The sequence below is a fragment of the Ixodes scapularis genome, unplaced genomic scaffold (assembly GCF_016920785.2).
Source record: "Ixodes scapularis isolate PalLabHiFi unplaced genomic scaffold, ASM1692078v2 PGA_scaffold12__126_contigs__length_90152505, whole genome shotgun sequence".
Classification (NCBI taxonomy): Eukaryota; Metazoa; Arthropoda; class Arachnida; order Ixodida; family Ixodidae; genus Ixodes; species Ixodes scapularis.
This window is the reverse complement of record NW_024609838.1, coordinates 36,818,738-36,843,888: the sequence shown is the minus strand read 5'-3', so window position 1 is coordinate 36,843,888 and position 25,151 is coordinate 36,818,738. Positions and strand designations below refer to the sequence as shown.

General features: G+C 44.4%; 1 protein-coding gene across 1 annotated transcript in view; it reads right to left on the bottom strand.

Moving 5' to 3' along the window:
- The window catches only part of LOC121046977 (serine-rich adhesin for platelets-like), a 156,914-nt gene that overhangs the window by 7,117 nt on the left and 124,646 nt on the right, over positions 1–25,151 (bottom strand). Inside the window, exons 5-6 of the mRNA XM_042289185.1 lie at positions 24,967–25,093; positions 17,588–18,281 (exon numbers count right to left, since the gene is read on the bottom strand). Coding sequence (XP_042145119.1) covers positions 17,588–18,281; positions 24,967–25,093 — 821 coding nt within the window. The remainder of the gene's footprint in view (positions 1–17,587; positions 18,282–24,966; positions 25,094–25,151) is intronic.

Here is a 25,151-nt window from a genome sequence, read left to right as displayed (position 1 = left end):
GGTTGTCGCCACGCTCTGCACTTTTTAAGCTCTCGGTGACTCTCGTCGGGCAAAACTCGAACACGTCGTGAATCACCGTAAGTACTCAGTCTGGAAAATGGCTGTGTTGGCGGTAACGCGTTACAAGTAACGGCGTTACGGGTAACGTGTTACTTACTCGTTACTTTTCCAAAACAGTAACGGGTAACGTACTCAGCATGATTTATTTCGAGAAACGGCTAACGTGGTTATGTTACTCGTCACAGCTTTTTCCCACAACTTAATAAAAGAAGTGCGCTTCATGTTTATTTTCTGCATTTTTAGGCGCCAAGTCACACATTTTTTGCACTCGAACCTTATAAATTCAACATCTTGCCTCATTATTCTCCCGCAAACACTCACACGTCCTTAAAATATCGCGCTTATGCCGACATCGAAAGTAAAACCCGTAAAGCGTTTTAATTCTTAAATAAAAAGCAACACAAAAGTGTCGTGTCTTCCTTTTAACCGTAACGTTAACTGTAACGCGTTCCTTTTGCGTTTTGAGGTAGCGTAGGTCGGTAACGCGTTTCTTTTATTTGAAAGTAACGAGAAACATATTTCGACACTTTTTTTTTTTTTTGGTAACACCTACAACGCTGAAGAAACGTAACGTGACAACTGCACGATTTCACCCTCGTCACGTTGAACGAGTATTCATCAGTTAGTCTAAAAGCGGCCACTGATTTATTATATGACCCGAGATAAAATTTTAAGAAAACCAATGACAAATGTAAGGAAACTGCCCACGCCATGCACGTTGCCATAGAAATTGTCGTATGTGCCGGTGAGCTTCCTGAAGCGATAGCTTTTCCAGTCCACTAAGCCACGAAAATGTTTGTCTGACAGTGTCTCTAATCACTATTCACATATTTCCCTAAACAGATGCAATATGCTTGTGACAGTGACACTTTCCTATGTTCCTACTGATATTCAAATAAAAAGATATATATATATATATATATATCGGACGCCAGGCGATCGCCGAGTGCAAATCGGAAATTTCTGCGCAAAAAAGGGGGACTGGCATAATCCATGCCTATTTATGTTTGCTTTTTCTACGCCAGAAAAATTAATATTTCTTGGGTAACAACACGGCCACAAGCAATGCGGTGTTCTGTCAATTTAAACAACTCCTCGAACAAGCTATATTTAAAAATTGATAACCTAATTTTTTTAAATGGCCACCTACAAAGAAATGCCGAATTAGCGCTGCGCTAAAGCAAGGTTTGAGCGCCCATATACAAAATAGCTAACCAAAAACACAGCCACGTATTTTGTTGGTCTACTGCTGTCACAAATAACCAAACCTGCCTTCCAGCGTCACCATGAAATAACTAGAGTAATAAACCTTCGCATATGTTACTATAGTTCTATGGAGATTAGGGTTCAGGTTTAGCAGAGCTCGTAGATCATTGCTCCAAAGTTAGTTTAAATGTCTAGAATACCAAATGGTAAGTTTTCAACCTCTATCAACAAAAGATTCGCGTACTTTTCGAGAGCGATCAGATCAAACATTTATAATCACTGACGTCCATTCACGCAGCTCAGCGTAATTTTCAATCTAAGCTATGCAAACGCAAAGCAATATCAAAGTGATCTCGCTGAATGACATAGGCGCTAGGAACTTTGACCATATCAACAAACTTTCTATGTGTACAGTCTGCCCTCATTGCGGGCCCTCATTCATCAAGGTTTAGTTATAATCCCACTCGACCTGAGTACTTTTCAAATGACGAGCATGAGATAAAAATATCCAAGGTTCTTTTAACCCCTCAAATGAAGTCCTGTTGTTCTTCGTTAACATCACGTGCTCATTGTCTAATATAGAGTGAAAGAAAAAAATTAGAGAAGTTTACAAATCGTTGTAATGCGAAACTAGAGCGCGGCACTTGAGGAGGAGGAGGTGGGGAGGGTACGGAGGGGAGAGTATGCCTTTCCTCCTCCTCCGTACCCTCCCCTCCCCCTCTCCTCCTCCTGCTACGCTCCACCTCTCCTCTTCCTCCTCCCTTCTCCTCCTCTCCCCTTCTCCTCCCCTCCTCTTCCTCCTCACCTCCTCCTTCCCTCCTTCTCGCCCTTTCCATCCTCCTCTCCTCCTGCCGCTGAATTTGTTCCAGGGTGATGTTACACGAGGTCGTGACGTCCTTTTCCCCGCTAAATTTAGCAGGAAAACTGAATTGGTGTTGAGGTCAGGTGGCGTCAATTTCGTCACTAAATTTTGCAGGGAAACTTAACCCGCTAATTTTAGCGGGGAAATTTTCCTGATAAAGTTACCGGGGAAACTGAACCCGCTATATTTATCGGGTTAAGTTTCTCCGTTAAAGTTAGCGGTAAAATTTTCGTCACACCGCTTCACCACAAAATTAGCTTCCCCGCTAAATTTAGCGGGGAAACTATGACGTCCCATAATGCAACGCGCGCGGTTACGCCGTCGCCGCTCAACCCGGAAACGGGCGCTTTAGAGCTGCGCTCTACAAAAACACTCAGTTCCGTGGTCCACAATTTATACGATAAATGAATAAATGTATACAAGTTTTCGAAGCGGGGTATTCGACTTTCGGAGTGGTCAACTTTGGCCCGTATGCAGCGCGTGGAATTGCGGCATTTGGTGCCCGTTGTAAAATCTGAGCGACCCTTCTCACAAGTCTGCATTTTGGAACGGACTTTACGTCAGCGCAGAGTTGGAAATGCGCACTTGCTCTCCCACCCAATACCATAAGCTTGTTTTCATGCGAACGCGAGTGCGTGCTGGTAAGCGTGAAACACATACCAGCGAAAACCGCGTCGCCTCGCTGCGCTGGGCGGTGTAACCATAGCAACCGTCGCTGTCGCACTGGCAGGGCGACGCTGCATCTGCCCACCTCACAGCGTCCGCGGCTGTTGCCATGGTTACACTGCTCGAATGCGCGACGCGACACGGTTTTCGTTCAAAAATGCGTCACGTAGTAGACCGTTCCAGAAGGTCTCAGGACTTGAGCAAGCTCATATTGCGCAGCGTGACAGTGTCAACCGTTGCGCCGAGCCGATGCGCTTCTCCGCGATCGAATCGGTTCGCTTCGTCTGTCCCGGAAACGACACGATCCACACATTATTATTCATCATATTTCTGCACACTAAGGTATTTTACGCCCCTAAGGGTTTGAAAACCCTGTTTCAGAGACTTAACACATGACCACACCCAGTCACCACTCTTATTTTGATTCAAAGCATGAGTGACGCACGGGAGAGGAACGATCGAAGGGTATTATCGAAGGGCAACCGAACGGTAGCAAAGATGATGTAGAAAAGAAAGCTATAGTAAAATGAGGTGAACACCCTTTTTAAAGGGTGTTCGCCGCGTTGAGAGTTGTTGCATTCAGCACCTTCTGAGCATCTTCGAGTAGTATGAAAATATTCTAGAAAAGGGAGCTATGATATAAGGCGTACAACGTTTTTAGAGGATGTTATCTGCCGCACTGAGAAATGTTTAAGCCAAGGCTATTTAAGTGATTATCTCGAATAATTTTTGCCTGTTCAATTTGGTTCAATAATATTTACTCTGAGCTACACCACTTACACGCAAAATATTAACAAAAACAAAGCCACATACCTGTGGCCTTCCTAATTGCGGACACGGTCACCTACGAACGAGAATCTTTCACTTGGTGAGTGCTTAAGGCGGTGGAGGAATCAGCAGGGTCTTAATTCCTCTCTCGTGCGTCACCCATTGCCTCTTCATTTTTTGTTTCTGTGCATGCGAAAACTGCGTGTGGTGCTTGTACTTTTAAACTTGTTTCCCGTAAAAAGGATTTCTAGGAGGCTGCTGACATCGCCAGCATTCCTTTTTTAGGTGCTCACCATCATCCTAAGGGTGTAGCGGTACTAACCGTAGAGTACAGCCCTACGATAAGGTGATTTAAGGGTGCAGGCATTTCCTGCGTGTGAACTAAAATGAATACAGGGTTGACACAAGCCAAGACGACACGGACTCCTTTTGGTCGTCCCCCCCCCCCCCCCCCCCCCCCCCTTCGCTGCCTTAAACCCTTAGACCAGCAATATTCCGCCCAAGGCGACAATCCCCTACGTGCTATAGACATCTTATTATTAAAAAGCGTCGAAATGGCGCCCGCAAGGTCACAGGTTTTCGAAAAGGTCTATTTATAACTCAGTGTATGGTCAATGGAAACTTAAGAATAGCAGGACGGGGCTGATAATGCCCACGCTTCTAGGTTAGCACTTTGTTTTTTCTGCGTTCTTCTCAGGTCACGCAGCAATCTCATTGGCTGCAGAGCGACCTAAAGATGGTTGGGTGCCTGCGTTTTTTAGGTTGGCATTGACTATAGACATCTTAATATAAGATAATTATATACACGCGTTTGTTAGGTTGTCATTGAAGCAACAGAAGCAACTTTTCGTCCTCCATTTTGAGTGTAGACAAACTTAAACATCCTGCCACATTGGCCGTTAAAATATTCCTAAGCCGAAGACCGCTGTAAAGGCACGTATGGTATATGGGTATAAAGCGCTCTACTCTCCAAATAAAAAACAAATGCGTATAATTTAGTTTGTCTGGGGCTCTGAAAGCGAGGTAAATGGTGGCAGTCCTATACTCACGTCTCTACTGCTCTAAATGCGTGGGAATTATTCCGCATTACAACGCCAAATCCTCGCGTTGAAAAATGGGAAGCAAAAAGCTAAATACCCCAACATGAAGAGTTAAAATTGCGGTCGCTCTGCTCTTCTATCATACAAAACACAGTATGCATACAAAACACAGTCGGTCTAGTCACATTAGTGATAAAAAAACTGTCTGCAGACTTGTTAGAAGCATACACATGTATGAAGCCAACACGCTTGAAACATGCTTCGTACGTGCCCGCAGATTATTCCGTCATAATGTCTCCAACAAATACCGTGTATTTTGACTTTAGCAAAAAACTTTTTTGGTAGAGGTATATCTTTTTTTTTTTTTTTTGCACGTTGCAAAAGCACCACACTGCGACGTACTCAGGAACCTTTTTCCTGTTTACAAAAATGAACAAACGATTTGCGTCCCAAGCTACTTCCGATCGCTCCGCCATTGCAAGCGTGTCGAGGTTGCTCATGTCAGCAGTGCTAGAAAGCATAAATGGTACACGAAAAACATAGTAGTAGGTTTACCGAGGGCCTTCGGCTGTACAATATTACATCTTGGAGGAGGCAAGTTCGTTTACAAGAATATCCGAATAAATTTGAACAGACCTCGCGCTCCTTCTTGGGAGGAAGTGGCCGAGTGGGCTGACGCGTCTCAGCTCGGAGCGTGGAGCGAAAGCTTGCGCTGAGAACCTCCTGAGTTCAATTCCCCACCGCCCCCGCCCGTCTCGATCTGGATGAGTTTCGTAACGGCACGCGTTCGTGTAATCACCACTGCGTGATGCACGTTAAAAATCCCAGGTTAGCGGTTGTACTGCACTGGCTAAATTTCTCATCGACCGGTTATCCGTCGTGGCGTATCTCCATCAAAGCTGTTGGAACATGCAGAGCAAACCAATTACTTTTCCTTCGTTATTTTGGCGTTAACGCGGAGGATCTGTGGTTTACCGCTTCGTCGACGTTTCAAGCAGTGGTGTCAGGGTGAGCTTTTGTTCGTTCTTTTTCTATAAACCGGAAGTTCTCTGGCACGTCAAAGACTGGAGCACCGCCTGGAGGCATTTGCCATCATAAATTAGGGGATTATCATAACACCAACAAAAAAAAAAAGGGGGAGCATTACTGTCCTCGGTTTACGACGAAGCAGTAGTCAAAACAACTACTTATGCGCCCTCTATCAGCAGAATTAATGACACGCACTGCGCTAAAAAGGGAGATCCTAAAATTGAATTACAAAAATATGTACCTCTTCTCCCAGTTTCATTTCAAAAGTTTGTGATGACAACCACAATCTCAAAGCACAAAAAAAAAATTGCGTTTGGAAGCAAAGTGGCTTTTTTCTGCTATCATTCGAACTCATCACGTTTTGAGATAACATTACCTCTATATGGTTCAACCAATTGAAAACAAAAATTGAAGAAGGTCTGTTTCCTCTCTCTCTCTCTCTTTATTTTCTTCCTCTCTCTCTCTCTCTCCTTATCATTCTCAATCCCTTTTTCTTTCTTTCTCTTTTCCTTGCTCCCTCGGAAATCTCGATTAATATTAATGGATGGGTCGTTCCGTCCGAGTCATTAGAGCGGAAAGAAATGGGTCATTCCCGAATGGATCAGGCAATTCCGTCCACGGCTGCCACTCGATATAAAATCGACGTCTTTTTAAATGAAAGACACAAGCAAAAGAACATGTGCTGTGCTCCGCGATCTCGACAGAAAATCCATCTGCACTTCATCGACGTTGTTAACATTTGAGAGCTGCAAGACCGCTATCGCGTTCCTTTTTTGTATGTGTGTTTCTCTATGTGTGTGCGTGTGTGTTTTTAAAAACACGAGTTCAATTGATCCGGAGTTTTGAAGCAACTAGAAAACTCAGTTAAAGAAAAAAAAATGCATGCCGATTTTGCATAAAGTAATACTGCCGCGCGGCGCGCAGCTAGCCAAGTAGGCAGCGCGCCCGTGGCAGGATGGGTATCGTGCTCGGCTCCCACGCAAAGGGCCGAGGTTCAATGCCTGGAAGCGGACGCATTTTTATGTTATTTCTGTAAATGTCGCGTTCTGGTGTATTCGACAAATATGTTGCTTATTCGAACTCCGAATGTTCTATGCGCCGAACTTCGCCGACTGTTCCAGAAACCCCCGCGTGTACATAAGGGAGTCCGTGTGGCGAACCGTAGGCGGTGCTTCGGCAGCGCTCGGTCCAGCCGCCACCCCGCCTTCGACGGCCGCGACGCCTGTACCTCTCTCTGTTTTTGTTTTGGGAACAAGTTCGCCCCGCTTGGACGTTTAGTTTCACCAGTTATTCCCCGCTTCATCCTTTGTCATTCGTGACAACACGAAGAGAAACCGTCCAGATTTGGTCAGTTTTTGACAAGACAACCACTAGAAATTTTCCGAAATTCAGTGCCATCTGGTGACTCAAATGGCAGTTTCACTTTTACCGTACTAATGGCGGCAATGAACCTGTGGTCGGCAGTATTTTATGGGGCACCGTCACTTTCGCAAGTCAACGGTAAACGAGAATGTGTGCTCCACTGTACAGTTCTTTTTCAATCTCTTTCAGTGTCGATGGCGAAAAAGATTAAACCAGTCAGAACTTTATAAAGTTCTATACATCAAAGGGCTTTGAAGCCAATTGTGTGCTAGCAACAGACTGACTAAGCCCGAGTTAGAAATTACCGCTTATATGGTTCTTGCATTCAATTTCTACTTCACGTCGCGCTAACGTCAAGATTATATAGGCATCTAATTATCCGTTTAGGAGTATCTTCAGCATCTTCCTTCATCAATAAGCAGAAGGCCACTATTTATATAGCACACATGTCATTTCTCAGATTATGATAATGATCAAAGTGGCCAAACTGAATTCTTAAAAGGGTCTATTGCATCGTTTATCGCCGTACAATGCAACAATGGACTTGACCATAAAACTTAACTAAACCAGCGGAGGTCCACCAAGACTTTACAAAAGAGACATTAGTATTGCATGGTTTATCGCCGTACAATGCAACAATGGACTTGACCATAAAACTTATCTAAACCAGCGGAGGTCCACCAAGACTTTACAAAAGAGACATTAGTCCTTATACTAAAGCCCAGAGCCGTTTATACTGAAACAGTTTGGCCAATCAGCGAAACTTGTTTCCCGCTAGAACCAGCGGATTTTGCGATAACACAAAATGGCGTTACTTGTTTGTCTTGTTTATTTCTGAGATATCGCATAGAGTTCCTATAAGTCAGAGCAACAAAATGACAAACGGAAGTAGTCATCCCCGGTTGTCAGACTACGCTGCTGTATTTTCCAGGGTGTCAAAATCTCCTTAAGAGGGCCAAACTCTCGCAGTCTAAAGGAGCTGTGCAACGATTTTAACGTTGAACGAATTTGCATCTTGTACTTTTGACACTGTTTATCTTGTCACAAAGGTCAGAAAACACATCTCCCCTTCGAAATCCTGCCATTACGCCGCGTAATCACGAGGCAAAAATTAGAATATTTCCCGACCCGACGGCGGCCACGAAAAGCACGCGGCATGACATCAATGGGGTACTTGTAAAAGGACAGGAAGCTGTGCAAATACCTCCTTGATAAAAGGTAATGTTTTCTAAAACCCTGTCGTTTCAACATACATATAAATGCTTCAAAAACCTGGTATCATAAACAAAACTTTGATTGTACGGAGTTTTAGTGACGCCATTTACCCGAGGTCCACAAAACCGTCAGCTCTATCTGTTAGCGCAAACAGCCGCCAGAAGCCAGAGGGGGACCGGGGTAAAGTCACTAGATCCTGGGAAAGTAACGCGAAGGTCCGCGTGTGGTAGCCATCTTGGTTCATGAAATGAGCAAATTCTCCTTGACCCCTCCGTCCTTGGTGAGCCTATCTAGATTAGCTGGTGACGGGTAGCTTTATTGAGTCATTTTTTGTATACCGAGATTTTGCTAACCACACACCGGCGAAATAGGCGTACACTTTCGTACCACCACCAGATACTGTGTCGGTGCTTGGAGGCACTGAAAAATAAGTTTAGTGTCTTGAAATGCGCAAGAAGAACAATATAATTGTAAGAGATCCATGGAGATGGGCCTGATTAATAAGTTGATCGCATACGAAGTGCCAACGACTCTTATATTGAAGAGGAACGCTTCCAGTGCGATGATGCTCCATGGTGATCTTGGCGCGACTGGTTTAGAACGACCCCTTGAAAGCTTCGAAGATTTAAATGGACCAAGATGGCGATTTCCATAGCAACGTAGCCAATCGCCTTGCAAGGTTTTGGTCGTCTGTATATGTTAGTATCCTTTTGTGTCCGGCTAGCAGGTAAGGAAGGCAATGGCTCTACTTTCCCAGGATCCAGTGACTTTAGACGGGGGCAGAGCCGGACGGGGATGGCCTGGTGCGCCAGCACGTGGTCACGTGGTCGCGAGCGGGTGAGTTCTCCTTGCTCACTGATGGCTCTGGAGAGAGAGATTCACCGGAACCCCGCGCGTCCCCCATTTACGTCACAGCGCACGTGACTCGGAAGATGGTGAAGGAGTTGAGAGGTCCCGAAAACCTCAATCTTTGTCAAGTTTTAAAATAAAAACTAGGACATGCAGGAAAAAGCGGTTTTTTGTTCTTTACTTTCGAGAAGTCGGGACACCAACTCCCGAATTATTTAAGCATGTACTGAAATTGTTGCGCAGCTCTTTTAAACGGCTGTGGTAAAAACGTTAGATTATTAAAAAAAAAAAAATCCTACATTTTCTTCCAAAAGTTAAAAACATCACATAATGCGAAGTTAAAAAACTTTTGTTTTTGTCCTCGTGTTCTAAACGGCTCCTCTCACTGAAGGACAAACACTCTTCACCGGCACGTCGCACACCTTGTTAAAATTATTTTTTTCGTTTGCGTTACACTCTTACAAATCGGCTACAGACAAACTTTTCTTCGAACACGCGGGTCACTTTAGAAGATAGTCTTGTTAGCCATTAAGCTGAATTTGTGTGGTTAACGGGCCAGCCGTATTTGTCGAGTTGGCGAGACCAGCCTTCAAGAACAAGTACGGCTGGAGGATTTGGCCGTGCTCAAGTGAAAGGTGGAACAAAAGACGCAGTTGAACGGAATCTAAGCCTTAGAAAAGAAACAAAAACAAGAAAATGGAAAACGACTCCCAGCCAATAGCCACTACAGAACAGAACGCGTCATACAAAAACCTCAAAAGATTTCAATCTCGGCTAACCGGCCGAGGCAGAAACAAGGTACTCCGTCTCTTCGAGAGCTCTACTGTGCTGCCCCTTTTAATCCGCAGGCACATTGCTGATACATCAAACAGAAAAAAGAGTGTTCGCGGCAAACATGATGATAAAATTATGTGTAAACACGCTTAGAGTACGTTTAAAGAAGAATATTTACTTCGCATATTTGTATTATTCGAAAACACGTCGACAGACAGCTTTTGTATGACCAATGTGACAGGGCGGTCATACAAGGGGGAGCCAGGCCTCAAGACCGTATCTGCAAACTGTCTTTTGTATGATGCAGTAGCAGTGTGGCCGCTCCTTTAACATACATCCAAGCGTGCACGCGCTCTTTTGTCAGGACTAAAGGTGCCTTCAGAATGGCGTTCTAATCGCAACTGCGAAACGGATCGGCTCGTTTTCATAACGAAACGCACGTAAAATTGTATGAAACCGCGTTCGCAACCGCTTTGCGAGCACGGTTCAAACGCCAGTGTGAGTACAGCGTAAAGGGTATTGCAGAAGTCTGTGTCTGAAAATGAATAGCTGCGTTAGGACCGTTTACCGTTGCCTAGGTAAGATGATACACAATGATGTATCGTTGATATGGACACCTCCGCCCCCCCCCCCCCCCTTCCCTTTTCTTAAAAAAAAAACATTCATTTTGTGAGTTGTGCATGACAACGAGACAAAAATGTGTGTACTTACCCAGTTGCTACTGCGACAATGTTGTCTGTATAGCGAGGTAACCATCTTAAAGGGGCGGTGCAGCGATTATCGATTGGAATGTTTTTCATTTTATGCGACTTTACTGGCACTAGTGAACTAAAGTATACTCGCAAGCAACCCCATTGACAAAAAAAAATATATTTGTTGCGGTGTAATTTCAAGGAGAAAAGCAAGTGTTTTCATTTAGTCTCTCCTTCGTAAACCTTGATGACGTAGCGTGAGGGTCACAGAGCCGGCATAGAACCCCAGTGGCGGTATTTGAATGCGGCTTAGAGATTGGACCCGGGCATTGCGTCAGCACTCGATTCGGGCTCGTGATAAGCAATAGCTCGACAAGCATTCGGGTAGTGGCCCGTGTCCAATCGCTGCAATGACGACAATAGCCGAACCATAACAGTGTCCTCAACTCAGCGCGTGTCCTGTGCCTTTCCAACCCCTGCGCGGGACTACGATAAACCTTGGCGGCATATAATCGGTTCCAGATCACGTGACCGCTTGTTCTGGCTGCTAGCTGAGGCGGTGAACGCTGCTCGTTTTTTATGACTTTTTTTCTGGGACTTCGATTGCGCATGGTGAAAAACGAACGCGTTTTATAGGCCATTAAGGTCAGGGATTCGTTCTAAGCGGTATTTGCTCAAAGTACAAAAATCGTTTCATCGCCCCTTTAATGAACTGTATTAACGAGGCATGACTATATTTACAATATAGCAGTGTTGGGTTAAAGGGATACTGAACCGAAATTTCGAGCTCACAAAACAGGGCTGGAGCGCTGCAGAACCCAAAAACTCTACACATACATCGATATATCGAGCGGATGGCCGTACTTTTGCAAAAGAAATGCGCAATTGAACATGACCGACGAGGCCGACGAACCACGTAACGTCACGATTCTTATCCCCTCTCCCTCCGCTTCGTTCCGTCGAGCTGGTGAACCGAATCTAGGAGGAGAGAAGCGAGGCCGCTTTCCCTCGTTCTCACCTGTTCCAGGCGGATCGTGACGTCAGAGTCCTCGCTTGATAAAGCCCTTCGTTTCCAACAAATACGGCCATCTGTTCGAGATATCGATGTAAGAGTGAGGTTTTAGAGTTCGTCGCGTCCCGTTCAACGCTTCCGCGGTCTTATATTGCGAAATCCCAATTTCGGTTCAGTATCCCTTTAAGTGCATCTAAAAAATACTTGAAGTAAAGAACAAAGTAAATGAGAGGCTATCTACTTCAAGTAAAGTAGTAAGTATGCCGGGTGCAATATACTGGAAATAAAGTACAGTAAATACAAGGTACTTTCAAAGTAACGACAAGTTCTTTTAAACAGAATCTTTCATGATGCTCTTTAATTCTTCTATATAGCGTATTTTTTTTTTAAAAACTGCTATGCATTGCCCAAGGGGTAATCGGGGGTGCATTAGTGTTTTTCAGAAAAGACGGCGAATATTGGATAAAGTCAAGTGATTGTTTTACGCTTGCTGACGATCTATTTAACACAATCAACTTACGAGGCACTCATTTGTACTGATCTTATAGCCGCCATTACTTCACTAAATGAAATGACCTGATGACTTTTCGAAAGGCGATAGCGCGTTCTCACAAGACGATACGCTTTTCTTTTTTTCTTTTTAAGGTCCGTTTACACTTGTGACAGTCGCTGGAGCGACCAGCGACTAGCGACTGGTTTTTGGTCGCGGAGCGACTAAAACAGGTCGCTAGCAACCGGTTTTGGGCAGTCGCTCCCTGATCGACTTTTTCAAGTCCCAAAAAGGAGTCGCTGGACGGCGGAGCCAATCACAGCCTCGACGGAAGTGATGCGTGTGTTTGTTTACATCCGGCACTGCTTCCCGCGGGAAATAGCGACGCGCGCTCGGCGGCGGTAACTGGCATGAAGTTCTCCGCAGAAGCTCTGATTAATACTGTCAAAGACTCTCCGTTTTTTTACAATAAGCGGCACCCCGACCACAGGGATCGGGACAAAAAGCTGCAGGCCTGGAACGAGATCGGCGACATTTTCAGCGTGGCAGGTACGTACAATATCACGGTTGAGGGAGCGCACATATAGCCGTTGTTTTACGTTCCAAAGCACCATTAAGTTTCTTTTTTTTTTTTCTGCCGTCGCCTTTGATAAAAAAAAAAAAAAAAAAAAAAAAAAACGTTCAGCCGACTCGGGAATGTGTTGATTATCATCCGTTAAGTAGGTAGCGAGCCTGGCGACTCGTCGATCGCTCAATCAGGTGTGAACACTGGTGGTCGCCAGTCGCTTGTCGCTAGTAGCTCCAGTGACTGTTCCAAGTCGCAAGTGTGAACGGGCCTTCAGAGGTTGGTGAAATCTTATATTCGAGCTCGAAACATATCTATAGCACTGGGAAAGCCTAGGGCACTAATAAAGAAAGCTTACTTACGCCGAGCTACCCCCATAAAAAGAGAGTGGTGCGTCGTCTGCTCGCGGCTTTAGTGAGAGTAAAATATCCCTCTCGGCATTTCTTCAGAGTTGCCAATTTATGATACAAATTTAACGACGCCAAAATTAGGGAACGCGCTTTGAAATTGAGAGATATACTTTCCTCGTATTCTACCAGAAAAAAAATTCTTTAAGTAAAGTACGAGTAGACACTCATAAAATGTACTTTAAATGAGTACATGTTTTCTATGTCTACTTGAAGTACTGCTTTAAGTACGATGTACTTAAGGTACTTCCTAACATTGCAAAGAAGTCACCGACAATTTAAGAAACGCAAGGCGTGTCCCATTATGTTCACGCTTCTTGCTTTGTGGTTGGTTAATTGGTTTTCTTATAGACTGATGCCGCAAACTCATTGGCTTAGGCGCGATAATGATATGCCTGGGACTCGTCACGCCCTGCATTTCTTAAGTTTGCAGTGACTGTACACAGTCACACTTCAATCAAAACCGGCGGCATGTGTAGTTGGGCAACACAATACAACGCAACACGGCGTAGAGTGCGGTCAATGCAAAATGTTCAAACTTAGATTCCTATTAAGTTTTTTTTTTTTTTTTCTTTTTAGCGTTATTTTTATTGCGCCTGAAATCCAGCAAGATGTCGGGGAATCACCAGAACACGAAACTACGTCTGAGCCCAGATTGCTATTCGGCTGGTGCCCTTGGGAACGCTTCGAGGTCAACAACGCTTCTCAAACCGATCACACGATACAAACCTTCCTTCGTTTCGTCGTCCTTTTGGCGTTGTCCTACTTATCCCCGACTGATCTATTCTGCTACTATCGTATTCCGGTATATAAGGCAGCTCGAAATTGGCCCTCAGCAAGTTGCGACCTAGTACACCGTAAAAGAAAAATTCGCCGCTAACAACAGAGGAAACGAGAAGGCGAGGGCTAATCCGGCCAGACAGAAACGCATTTCATCCGCAGTTGCCCCTAGCAACTCTAAATACGGCACGCCGTTTTTCTGTTATTTGTTTTCCGTCTGCGTAGGTCGAGCAACTCTGCCCTGCTGCTCTAAGTGGAGCGCGCGTAAACAAAGCAGCGAGGACAAACCCGAATCCTGAAAGGATTACCAGACCCCGCCGCCACTGCTGGCTGCAGCCAACACCAAACCACAGCACAACAAGAAAAAAAAAAGGGAGGTCGGTGCCTGCCACCACCTCGTTTGTGCCTCACAAACCCCTTGTTTCGGTCTTGTTGTTTTTCGGCTTCGGTAGGATTTGGCGAATCCTTCAACAAGAAAATTCGTTCGCTGTTCTAGCGACGAACTCCGCGTAGCCTAACGACCGTCTGGTTTCTTCTAACCAAGGTGCAGGCTGCATCATTACGAGTTGGCGTGCAGGTAAGGAGAGCCATACTCTCTTTTCACGTTAGGATGAACCACAGTAGATGCTACGAGTACCCTTCGAACCAGTGTTGGAAGTAACGCGTTTCAAGAAACGACGCTACTGGTAACGCGTTACATATTTCCGCTACATTCTAACGTATTGGTTAGGTTTCTAGATTACTAACGAGTAAAATATTCTTAATTAAACTTAAGGAAGAAAACGAGAAACTTGAGGGAGAAAGCGAGAAGACGAGCAAACTCTTGGTGTCATTCAATGTTGTTGCCAGTTGGAAGTTTGTGTTTGTCTGTCCCTTCTCGTTTTCTTCCTCAAGTTTAATTATCCCTACCAACCCGCTCGTTCTGTCCTTAAAATATTCTCTTTACTATTTCATGGCATCGTCTATAATATTACATTACTCGCTGCCCGTTACTTCCATTAATATTTGTTGTCGTTCAAGCGTAAAAGCAAATAAATCCTCAACCTGTAAACCGCTCAAGAAAGGTTAAAAAAAATAATTTCTTTTTTGCGGCATTATCTAAAGATATACTAATTAGGCACAGTCAATTCAATCAGCACAAAAAAAAATCTACACATTTCATTAAAATAAATATTAAGTTTTATCAAATAAATATCCGCAAAAATGGTAATTATTGTTGAGGTTCATATCCACGGATTATCGATGCCGAACAACATTAAAATCTTAAGAAAAACGTAAAAGTAAGGTTTCCTTAGTTCTTGGGAGTTACTCCTAAGAGCTAACGAAACCTTAATTTTTGCGGGTTTCCTTACAATATAATCTTAATCGGCATCGCTTAACCTTAAATTGAAACCTCAAGATTAATTTAGGTTTTCGTATTTTTATTTCATATAACTCAGTATGCTTTTTATTCTTTTTTCTACTTTAACATTTCACAAGTAACGAAATAACGTTATCGTTCCGGTAACGGTATTGTGTCACTCCCTATGAATCTCAGTAACGCGATAATATTTAACAGTCCAGCCAGTAAACCTAATTAGTTACTTATTTGCGGTAACGGCACGTCACAACACTGCTTCTAGCCAGTGCAGCGCCATGAACCCACCACAAAATGCGCCACTGGTCACGTGACAAATACGGGACCGTAGATTGGCTGGGACGAATCGTTAGCACCTGCTACGGTCCATCGCAAGGTAAAATGGAGCGTGAAGACGCGCATGGGACGCAAATAGCAAAACGCGAGAGCAGACTTTACTCCGTTCACCACTAGGCTGAGAGTGCGGTGGAAGATACGTCTTCGTTGGACCAATCATACGTCTGTCTTTTGACCATGTGATCACGCTCCCATCCACATCCACGCTCAGAAAGCGCAACCAAATGACGAAGAAATGGATTGGTGATTGGCCCGACGAGGCGGTATCTTCCACCGCATTGTCAAGCTCGGATGTCAGCAAGGGAATAGAACGGTGTTCTCGGTCTGGTCGGGTTTTCAGGTCGGCTCACTGCACGCTGGGGGCGTCGAGAAGTGTGTGTGTGTGTGTGGAGTTCAGAGTGTGTGCGTGGGCGGGGAACGGGGAGGGGGGGAGGGAGTGGAGTTCAGAGAATTTTGTGGTACGGCATTTGTTTTCAGAGGAGGGGGCTAACGGGAATTTGGCGCGTGTCCGCGAGTGCCTGGATTGTACACGTAAACGGTAAGCAACGACGGTTGTGTTGTTTAGTGTTCCCGAAGCTTTCTGAGTACCGAAACTTTATTTAATAAAAAATGAAGAGACATCAGTTTAAAACTAACCGGTGGCTCGCGTTGTTGCCTCCTACAGCGGCACCCTGAACGGACATTATGAAATTCGCCATGGATTGACGTTGGCAGGGCGAGCGTTAGGAACCTAAAATTGGTAAAATAATAATATCCCTTCGATAGCAGAGACGTCAAATCCCAACATAATGCAAAATAAATACCTCCCCTGTCAAGCGCCGTTACACAGATCTGACTGTTTCAGTTAACTTATAGGGAAAAAAAATTGGCAGCGACCTTTATTTCTAAACGCCTACAATGCGTGAAATTCAGTATTAAGGTGCGATCGTTTAAAATTATTTAGAGGGTATTAAACCGCCGTTTCGGGGAGTGACGAACTGTTATTTTTATTCATTTCCCCTGTACGTTAAGGAGAAAGCTGTGTGCATAGTTTAAGTGGCATCGAATTGCCCGCTAAATTTAGCGGAGAAACTAAAGTTGTGTCGGGGTCGCAAGAGGCCGATTTTCTTCCTAGACTGAGTTGGGAAATTTGATTGATGTGGCACGTGTCGTCCAGTCACGCGCCGCTAAATTTGGCGGGGAAACCGAAAGTGTTTAATTCCCGTGACATCAATTTTCCCGCCAAATTTAGCGGGGAAATTGAATTTGAGCATGTAACGTGACATCAGGTCTTATGACGTCAACGTTTCCGCGATATTTAGCAGGCAAACTAAATTGGTGCGTACGTCTCGTGACGTCATGTGACGTAACTTCAAATTTCCTCCTTAATCTAGCGGAGAAAGTAAAAATAGGTCACGCGACGCCAGATCACGTTACCTAAATTTTCTCGCTAAATTTAGCGAGGAAATTGAGTTGGTGTATAGGGCACATGACATCAATATCCACACCGACTTTGGCGGGGAAACTTAATTGGGGTATACATCATGTTACGTCAGGTTAGCGATATCAATCGAAGTCACGTGACATAAACACAAATTTAGTTTCCCCGCTGAATGCAGCGGGAAATACATGGACGGACGGGCGGACGAAATTTTGTGATTGGGTGGGGGGGAGGGGGGGGGGGAGTGTTTATTTAAAGCATTTGATGCTCAGTCTAAAATACACGGATGGCTAAGTTAGCTTTTGAATTCATTACTTTTGTATTGTGTTAGTGCGTGCAGTATTTTTCCCGCTTAAATGTGTCGTTTGAATACCTAAACCATTTAGAGTTTTTTCTTGTAGAGAGATGAGACACACAATAGTATTGCGAAGCGCACAAAACTCAAACGCGGCCACTGAATGCTGGCTTACAAGGGAACTTATTTTTGGAGTATGGTCGATATTAACTCGAAACTGTTCCTTTCATCTGGGACTGATTATGAAAAAAAATGATTCTAATTTGAATACCCACAAAACTACCGCGTAAAAAAACGTCCCGTCAAGGCTATGGCATAAATAAAATAAGATTTTAGTCTGACCTTAGTTCAAACTTCGCCAATCTTGAAGCGATAAAACAGGCGCACAAAGGGATTACCCACCTTATATCAGGCGTATCCCTGCCGTCTCGTACAGATTCAGCAAAGCTCAGCTTTCTCAACTGCTGTGGCGTCGGCACGGCCAGCAGGTCACCGCGCTCAGCAATGCTTTTCCGACGAGCCTCCGCAAGACTCAGCCGTCGCTGAGCCCCCCTTGGGGCGGAGGACGGGCCTAGCTTGTCGTCAGCTTCAGCTTCTGTTCCAGCTGTGTCCCCAGCGCCAGAGGCCCGGCTCAGTCTTCGATGATAGCCGGAGCCGACGGAACCTTCTGGAACAGCGACAGAACTCCTTCTTCGTGCTGTGGTCGGAGGCGGTGCATCGGCTACTTCGTCAGCTTCAGCCTCAGACGATGTCCGGTCGGCGTGTGTCCGGATGACCCCCTGGTCTGGAACGTCCTCAGCAGGACACGCTGAAGTCGATCCCGATAGTGAGGCTGACGACAGTCTTAGTAAGTGGACTGTGTTGCTGGTGCTGTGTTCTTCGATGGTGGTCGTCGATTTCCGGGTTGTGGTCGTTGTCGTGGAAGACACCTGGTGTCCCTGAACTGGCTCGCCGTTCAACTGGTGCCGCCGACCGGTCCCGGAAGAAACGGAAGACCGGCGAACTTTAGAGGGCCTCGTCAGCACGAATCGCGTCGCGTCGACGTGAGGCAGGAAGGGTTCTGGGCTGGACAGCGGAGATGAAAGCCCTACGATCTCTGCAATCGGAAAGGGATCGAAGCAATCGAATATTGGAGAGGATTTCTCAGTTACATGCGCACCCGACCTCACACGTTGAGAAATAGCACTACTATAGCTTGTAGCAGTACTTCCTGTGAAAGTGATGAAACGAAGGTACTTGAACGTCTAACGTCACTGACAGCTTCAAAACTGCATGGCATGGCGAGTGCCGTTCATGTTTTTATTGCTCCAGAGCCAATGAGATTGTGACATCATCCGACAAGAACATCGAAGAACGAATTGCGAAGAAATAAGCGTGGTCATAATTATCTACGCCTTGCGTCTCACAAACAGTCAAAGACCGTGGCTTCGGGCACTGGACAAACGTGCATCGAGTATTGTTTTCAGATAGTATACCAAATACATCTTGATAGCAGCTTTCTTAACCTCGAGAGCAACCAGGCATTCACGAAAAGACAAGTTTGTAAACAAGCTGTACTGCTGACTATGGCTGAGGTAGCCAAAATGCTGATCTGGACGTCTCTTTTTTTTTTCAGCGGACAAACGTTTATGTTTGCCGTGCTTGTAAAACATGGCTGTCGGTTGGAAAAAGGTTTCAGTGAGTCAAAGATGTCATTACCGAGTCACTTTTAGCAGAACGTGCTTTCTGCCTCGCGTCTATAGCCACCTAGAAACACAGGGCCCGGCTTATTGTCTTGACACTCCTTGCTTTGCGTTCCCTTCTTCAGAGCTCTTATCACCAGATGTCTGAATCTCATCGGCTGCAGAGCGAAACTAAGGTACTCAGGACTTGCCACACCTTGCGTAGTGCAAGTGACTTCAAATTTACAATAGATTATACAATATTATCCTAACTATCCGTGTGGTAGAATGCGCGCATAGGCGGCTAACACTCGAAGTGCGACACGCGAGTGCTCGAAGGCTGCAACCGGTACTAGCAAAAATAAAAACGGGTGCCCTCTTTTAACTTGAGACAAAACAACGTCGCAAGGCTGCGCTACTCGGACCTACCCGCGGAAGCGCTGTTCGATCAGGGCGTGCGCTTCTGGCGAAGGATTATGTACCAAGGGTTGTCGGAAGACTACAGCGGGAACGACGCGACGCCATGCGCCACTCGAATCATTTCCGGACCCGGCAAATATCGAGCGAACTTCGAGGGCCACTGTTGTTTGCGCGGTACATGCGTCAAATACGGCTACAGCAAACACATTGGCGGAGAAGCCGTACGTACGACTACAGTCGTTACTTGCTTAGATTACTGCGCTCGCTTTGAGCAGTCGATTCGGTCCAGTGGTCACAATGCGAGGATCACCGCACGGGTACACTTCGCCAATGGGTCGATGGAATACGGGCCGTTGGTTAGACGTGAACGGTGAAGAGATACCACCGACTGAAGCTGACGAGTTTATTTATTCAGAACTTTTAAACCGACCATTTCTTTTTAGTATTTTTAACACTAGTTTACGATAAGCAGGACATGGTCAGTCCCGATCTTAATATTGGCATTACGTGACCAACTCTAATGGCGGACTTGGCCGATTAGGACGCTGAATAAAGAATCACGGAGAAAGCAAAAACGCGAAGATAATAAGCTTATGCTGTGTATGACTATAGCACAACCCATTTGGACAAATATTTTCCCAGAACTTCAGCCTCATCATTAAAGAAACGGTACTCAAGGGCGCTACTTTATTAACTAAGGAAAGGTATACGGTCAAAAATTGACGGAGGGGAAAAGACGACAGCGCGCAGGGAGGTCAGAACATCGAACTCAATTTGGAATGATTAATGGGTAGACGCAGAGCAAGCTGCATATGCCTTCACTGCACTATTTGAACGCGTTAGAACGCGAACGCCGGACTCCGGGGTGTTTCGCATTCTAACGCTTTTGACAAGCGCAGTGGAAACAAAAGCAGCTTGCTTTGCGTCTACCCACAAAGCCATTCCAGCTGGAACTCGGTTTTCAGGGACACTCTGTAGGTAAAGACTCAGGGACACTCTGTAGGTAAAGATATTTATGCGTCAGGTGATTATTGCAGCATTAGTGATCATTTACCCATCTTTCTTCTTGTTAACACGCACTTCACTGCTCGCAAACAGAAATCATAAGGATTTAGAACTCGTAACATTACGTCGCAAAGATTGCAGTCATTTAGGGACTATATTGGTACCGTTAATTGGGACTTTGTTTATGCCAATAATTCACCTGATGGAGCATATGAAGCATTTTTGGAAACTTTCGAAGACATTTATAACAAATGATTTCCTTATAAGTACATAAAGCCTAGCAAGAGAGCAAAGAAACCATGGGTTTCCCATGATTTATTAAAACAAATTCGTGTAGAAAATATCTTATAACATAAATTTATAAATTCTAAAGACTATCATGATTTAGTAGAATTTAAGAAATATAGAAACAAACTGAATATGTTGATGAAAAAAGCCAAGCCAGAATATTATTGCAATCTATTTGGTAACATTAGAAAAAATGAGCCAGATAAACTTTGGAAAAATATTAACCGGATATTGAAGCCTCATGATCACAAAGACACTTTAACAGAAATTTTTCACTGTAGGCAAAAGCTATCTGGCACGTCACTCGCAAATGCCTTCAATGATTAGTTGGGAAACTTAGCCACCGGCACCCCTAATATAACAAATAGTGAAGACCCATGCTGTCATATTAAGGAACATGCGCATTCTTTCTTTTTTTTTAAGCCCAACTGATGAAAATGAGGTAATGCTGGTATTTCGAAGCATAAAAAATAGCAAAGAAGACGATGTAAATGACTTGAATATTAAACCAATTAAATTTGTTATTGACCTTTTGGCTACACCACTCACATTTAGATTTAATCGCTCAGTGTATTTAGGCGTATTTCCTACACTTATGAAAACTGGTAAGGTTGTTTTGTTATTTAAGGGTGGCGATATTAACTTGTTGGGGAATTATAGGCCAATATCAATACTTTTCTAAGGGTTCGAAAAAATACTGCATAGTAAACTATCGGCATATTCAGAGCATTTTTCCTTGTTAACGAACAGTCAACACGGCTTCAGAAACGGAAGGTCCACTGAATCCGCTCTATTGGCCCAGAAAGAAGTAATCATAAATAATGTAGAGCATAAACTACTGACATTAGCCATATATATTTACTTTTCTGAGGCTTTTGACTTAGTCAACCACAGTGTACTTCTGAAAAAGTTAGAATTATATGGTATTTGGGGTCATGTACTCAATTTATTTAAGTCATATATGGCAGAACGGAGACAATTTGTTAAAATCGATAATTCAGCCTCAACTATAAAAAAAACAGTACATACAGGAGTACCTCAAGGGAGTGTTTTAGGTCCTCTATTGTTTATTTTGTTTTCTAATGACATTGAGCACAGTTTTCCAGATTATACAGTTATAGCTTACGCCGATGACACTACATTATTTTTGGAAGGCACGATTTGTGACGATATCGAAAAAAGCGCGAATCAGATGCCCTCGCAGCTTCACAGTTGGACGGAAATAAATAGATTACGTATTAACATAAACGAAACTAAGTGCATGCTGTTTCGAGCCAAAAACGTGACTGTTCCTTCTAACCCAAATATCACCATAGACGGGGAGGCTGTCGATATAGTAAAATCATTCAAAATATTAGGTATAATCTTTTCAGATAATTTATCGTGGAATGAGCACATAGAATACATACATAAAAAAGCCAGACAAGCTGTTGGTACTCTATCCCGGTACCGTACAGTTTTCACCTCATTTGTTAAGTTAATAATTTTTCACGGCCTCGTGCCCTCATATTTTCTATATTGTCACCTGGTATGGTACCATTCAAAATATAAACAAACTTCTAACTCTGCAAAAAAAATCTCTAAGAGCGGTTGCAAATGTGTCCTATTTTTAACATACAGGTGCTCTTTTTGTCCGTTTTAATGTTGTCAGAATAACGCCCCTACATTACTACCGCCTTCTTGTATCTTATAAAACAGCACAAAAAGATAAACATAGTTGTTTTCTACAAGTAGCAAATTTAAATAAAAATACTAGTGTTTATAACACACAGCGAAGTGAAGAGTGGAGTGTACCCACCCCCGGACAAATTATGGACTGACATCACCTACATACATACTTCCATCTTTTTTGAACAAGCTGAATGTTGAAACAGATCTTAGCCATAGCTTACCATTTGAAGCTTTAATGTTGATACTGTCGAGGTTGTGAATTTCAGGCTTAGTGTTGTATGTGTAGTGTGTCAATTGATATCATGTTACATTAGAATCTTTTTAAATTAATGTCTTTTTTTCTTTTTTTTTGCTTTTCTGAACTTGAACAATGTTTTCATTCTAGATTTGATTTTTGAACAAAGCCTGTACGCGCGCTGCTGTCTGGAGCTGGGGCCTTGTCAAATAAAATGATTGATTGATTGATTGATTGTAATGCCTTTTACATTCCATTCGTGTGAGAGATAACCGCTTTTGTTTTTCTACAAATTGTGTTCGACATGTTTCTTTTTTTTTATTGCGAGGATGTTTGAATAATATTTTTTTGCAAAAACGCACCCCTTGCGATACTGCCAGACGTCGATGCAAGTTTCTTTGTAAGTAAATGAATAAAACTACACAGTAAAAAAAAAGTTTCTTGCTCTGCAGCGGTGGCAACGATAATGAGCTTTCCGCCCTAAAGTTTCCAGATTCAAGTTGCGCCACGTCGTGCCGATTTAGCGACCGCCCCAACAGTGCAAACAAACCTCGAGAGGAAACCCTAGTCGCGGTCAACGAACGACAGGGTGTTTCGAGTTTTTAAATGAGACTTGTGGCGTGGTGGGGCGGTGGGTTGGTTACCGCCCCCCAAAGCGAAAAAACACTGCGGGAGGCGGCGCTGACCTCAAACAAAATGCCCGCGCCGCCTGGTTATTGCCGGACGCCTATACTACAGTACTTGCATTACAGTTATGTGACCGTGCTTGTGGAATTGCGCAAAATTAAACCTTTGCATTGCTTTATGGCCCGGTACTCCGTGGATTTATTTAGCTACCAAACCTAACTACGCTTTCTGAATCCTGAAAAATTTGCCCTTTAAGGCATGCTATATTGTATCGCGAAATTCAAAGTAGAAATCTTGAAAACGACCAATGAAGGTGACGCCAACATTAACCTGCCAGTATAGACCGTTCCATTAGGGTCATAGCAGAGAGGGTAAAAAGAGAAAAAAATGCCCTCCCCCTCTCGCTCCTGTGTCGTCTGCTCCGCCGAGTGGGCACTACCTAGCATCCGGCTGGCGTACAAACTCTGTTTAAAATCGCGTCATTTTGGGAATTTCAAGCGCAGATGCGCAGATTTGAGTATGCCAGGTATCATGTATTACTGTGCTAGATAAAAAAGACTAACAGAGACCAGTTGCGCTGTTATCTGCGTGCAAATAAAAAAAAATTGGGAAAACTGTGTCAGACTGGCCGGTCTCTCCGGCGAAAAGTGAATCCGGTGGCTGTAGCTCTTTTATTATACAAAGTTCGTACTGGCGTAGGCCTTTAGCGACCATGAGTGGATGTCTGAAATAATAAATAAAAACGTGCTCTCCTGCCGCAATACACGCAGTAGTGAGGGTAGTACTTCCGGCTGACTCAGCTGCTATTTAAGTAACGGAAAAAAGATAAGTCAGTTGATCATTTACCGAAGTAGAACAACAGAGAGCTCTAGGCTGCTTTTGGAGGAGCCATAACTATTCTAATAACGCGAACCACTTCACAACGGCAGCCACGAGCGAGAGTTCGATGTTCCGTACAGCCCGCCGATACAGCCCAAAGATGGAGAATGCCAACCTCCCGTTTTGTCGTCTGCCAGCGGAGTCGGGCGCGTGCCCTCTCTGTCGTTTTACCCCGCCGAACCCGCTGAATTTCCCGGATGTATGGAAAGGGCGCTGCTGTCGAACAAAATGGTGCCGCCCAGAGAGCGATAAATGGAATGGTCTATACCCGCGCTTTTTAGTGCCGTGACGTCATAGGCAGCCAAACTTGCCGGTCGAGCAGACAGTCTAAGAACGAGTGTGTTCGCGCTTTGTTCCGTGCAGCTACGCCGGTGGTGCAGCGAGTTTTCAAAGCATTCATCTGATACCATTAAACATCTTGTAATCAGCTGATGAACCCTTTCCTGCCGTCGGCGCAATTTGTTTTGTTGACAGTAGAGACTTTCACTTTAAAAGAGTAGGTGAGGACCAAAACTGTCAATTCATTTACCTCGCGAAAAAAATATTATTTGACCTAAAATCTGTGTTACTACTTCTGCGATGTTTGTTTTAATTTGGTTTATTTCGATGCAAATACGAGACTGTCAAGAAAACGCCGGAGCATACCTTTAAGGGTTGATGAATAGCCTGATATATTCCATCACCGTAAAAACTTCTTGAAGAGCTCCTCGTAGAGTTTACACGGAATACCATGTCACGGTGGTATGCGGAGGGCGATTCGTCTGCTGCTTGCGCAGGAGTTGTGGTGACGTCAGAACGACTCCGAGCTCTGGTTGGCTCTGATTGAAAGGCTAGGAGGTAGATTTCATTGCTAGATGCCTCAAGGTATACCCACTATTGTTTTACTACAGCCAATTAGAGTTCGGCGTACGGACATCATCGCCAAGCCTGTGCAAGAAGCAGGCGGATTTGCGCTCCGCATTACGAGTGTTAAACTTCCCAAGGTAACGACTTACTTCTTTCGATGACTTCGTGGGTGCGATGGGCTTCGAGAAAATTCTTCTCCGGGATGCCGTCGTCTCCCTGAGACCAGCTGTGGTCGGAGAAGCGCCCGGCCTTGAGGTAGATCTCCGGCTCGTTCGCCTTCAAGATCGTAAGCAAACATTAGTTAGCCCATTAAAAACAATATCGATGTTTAGTC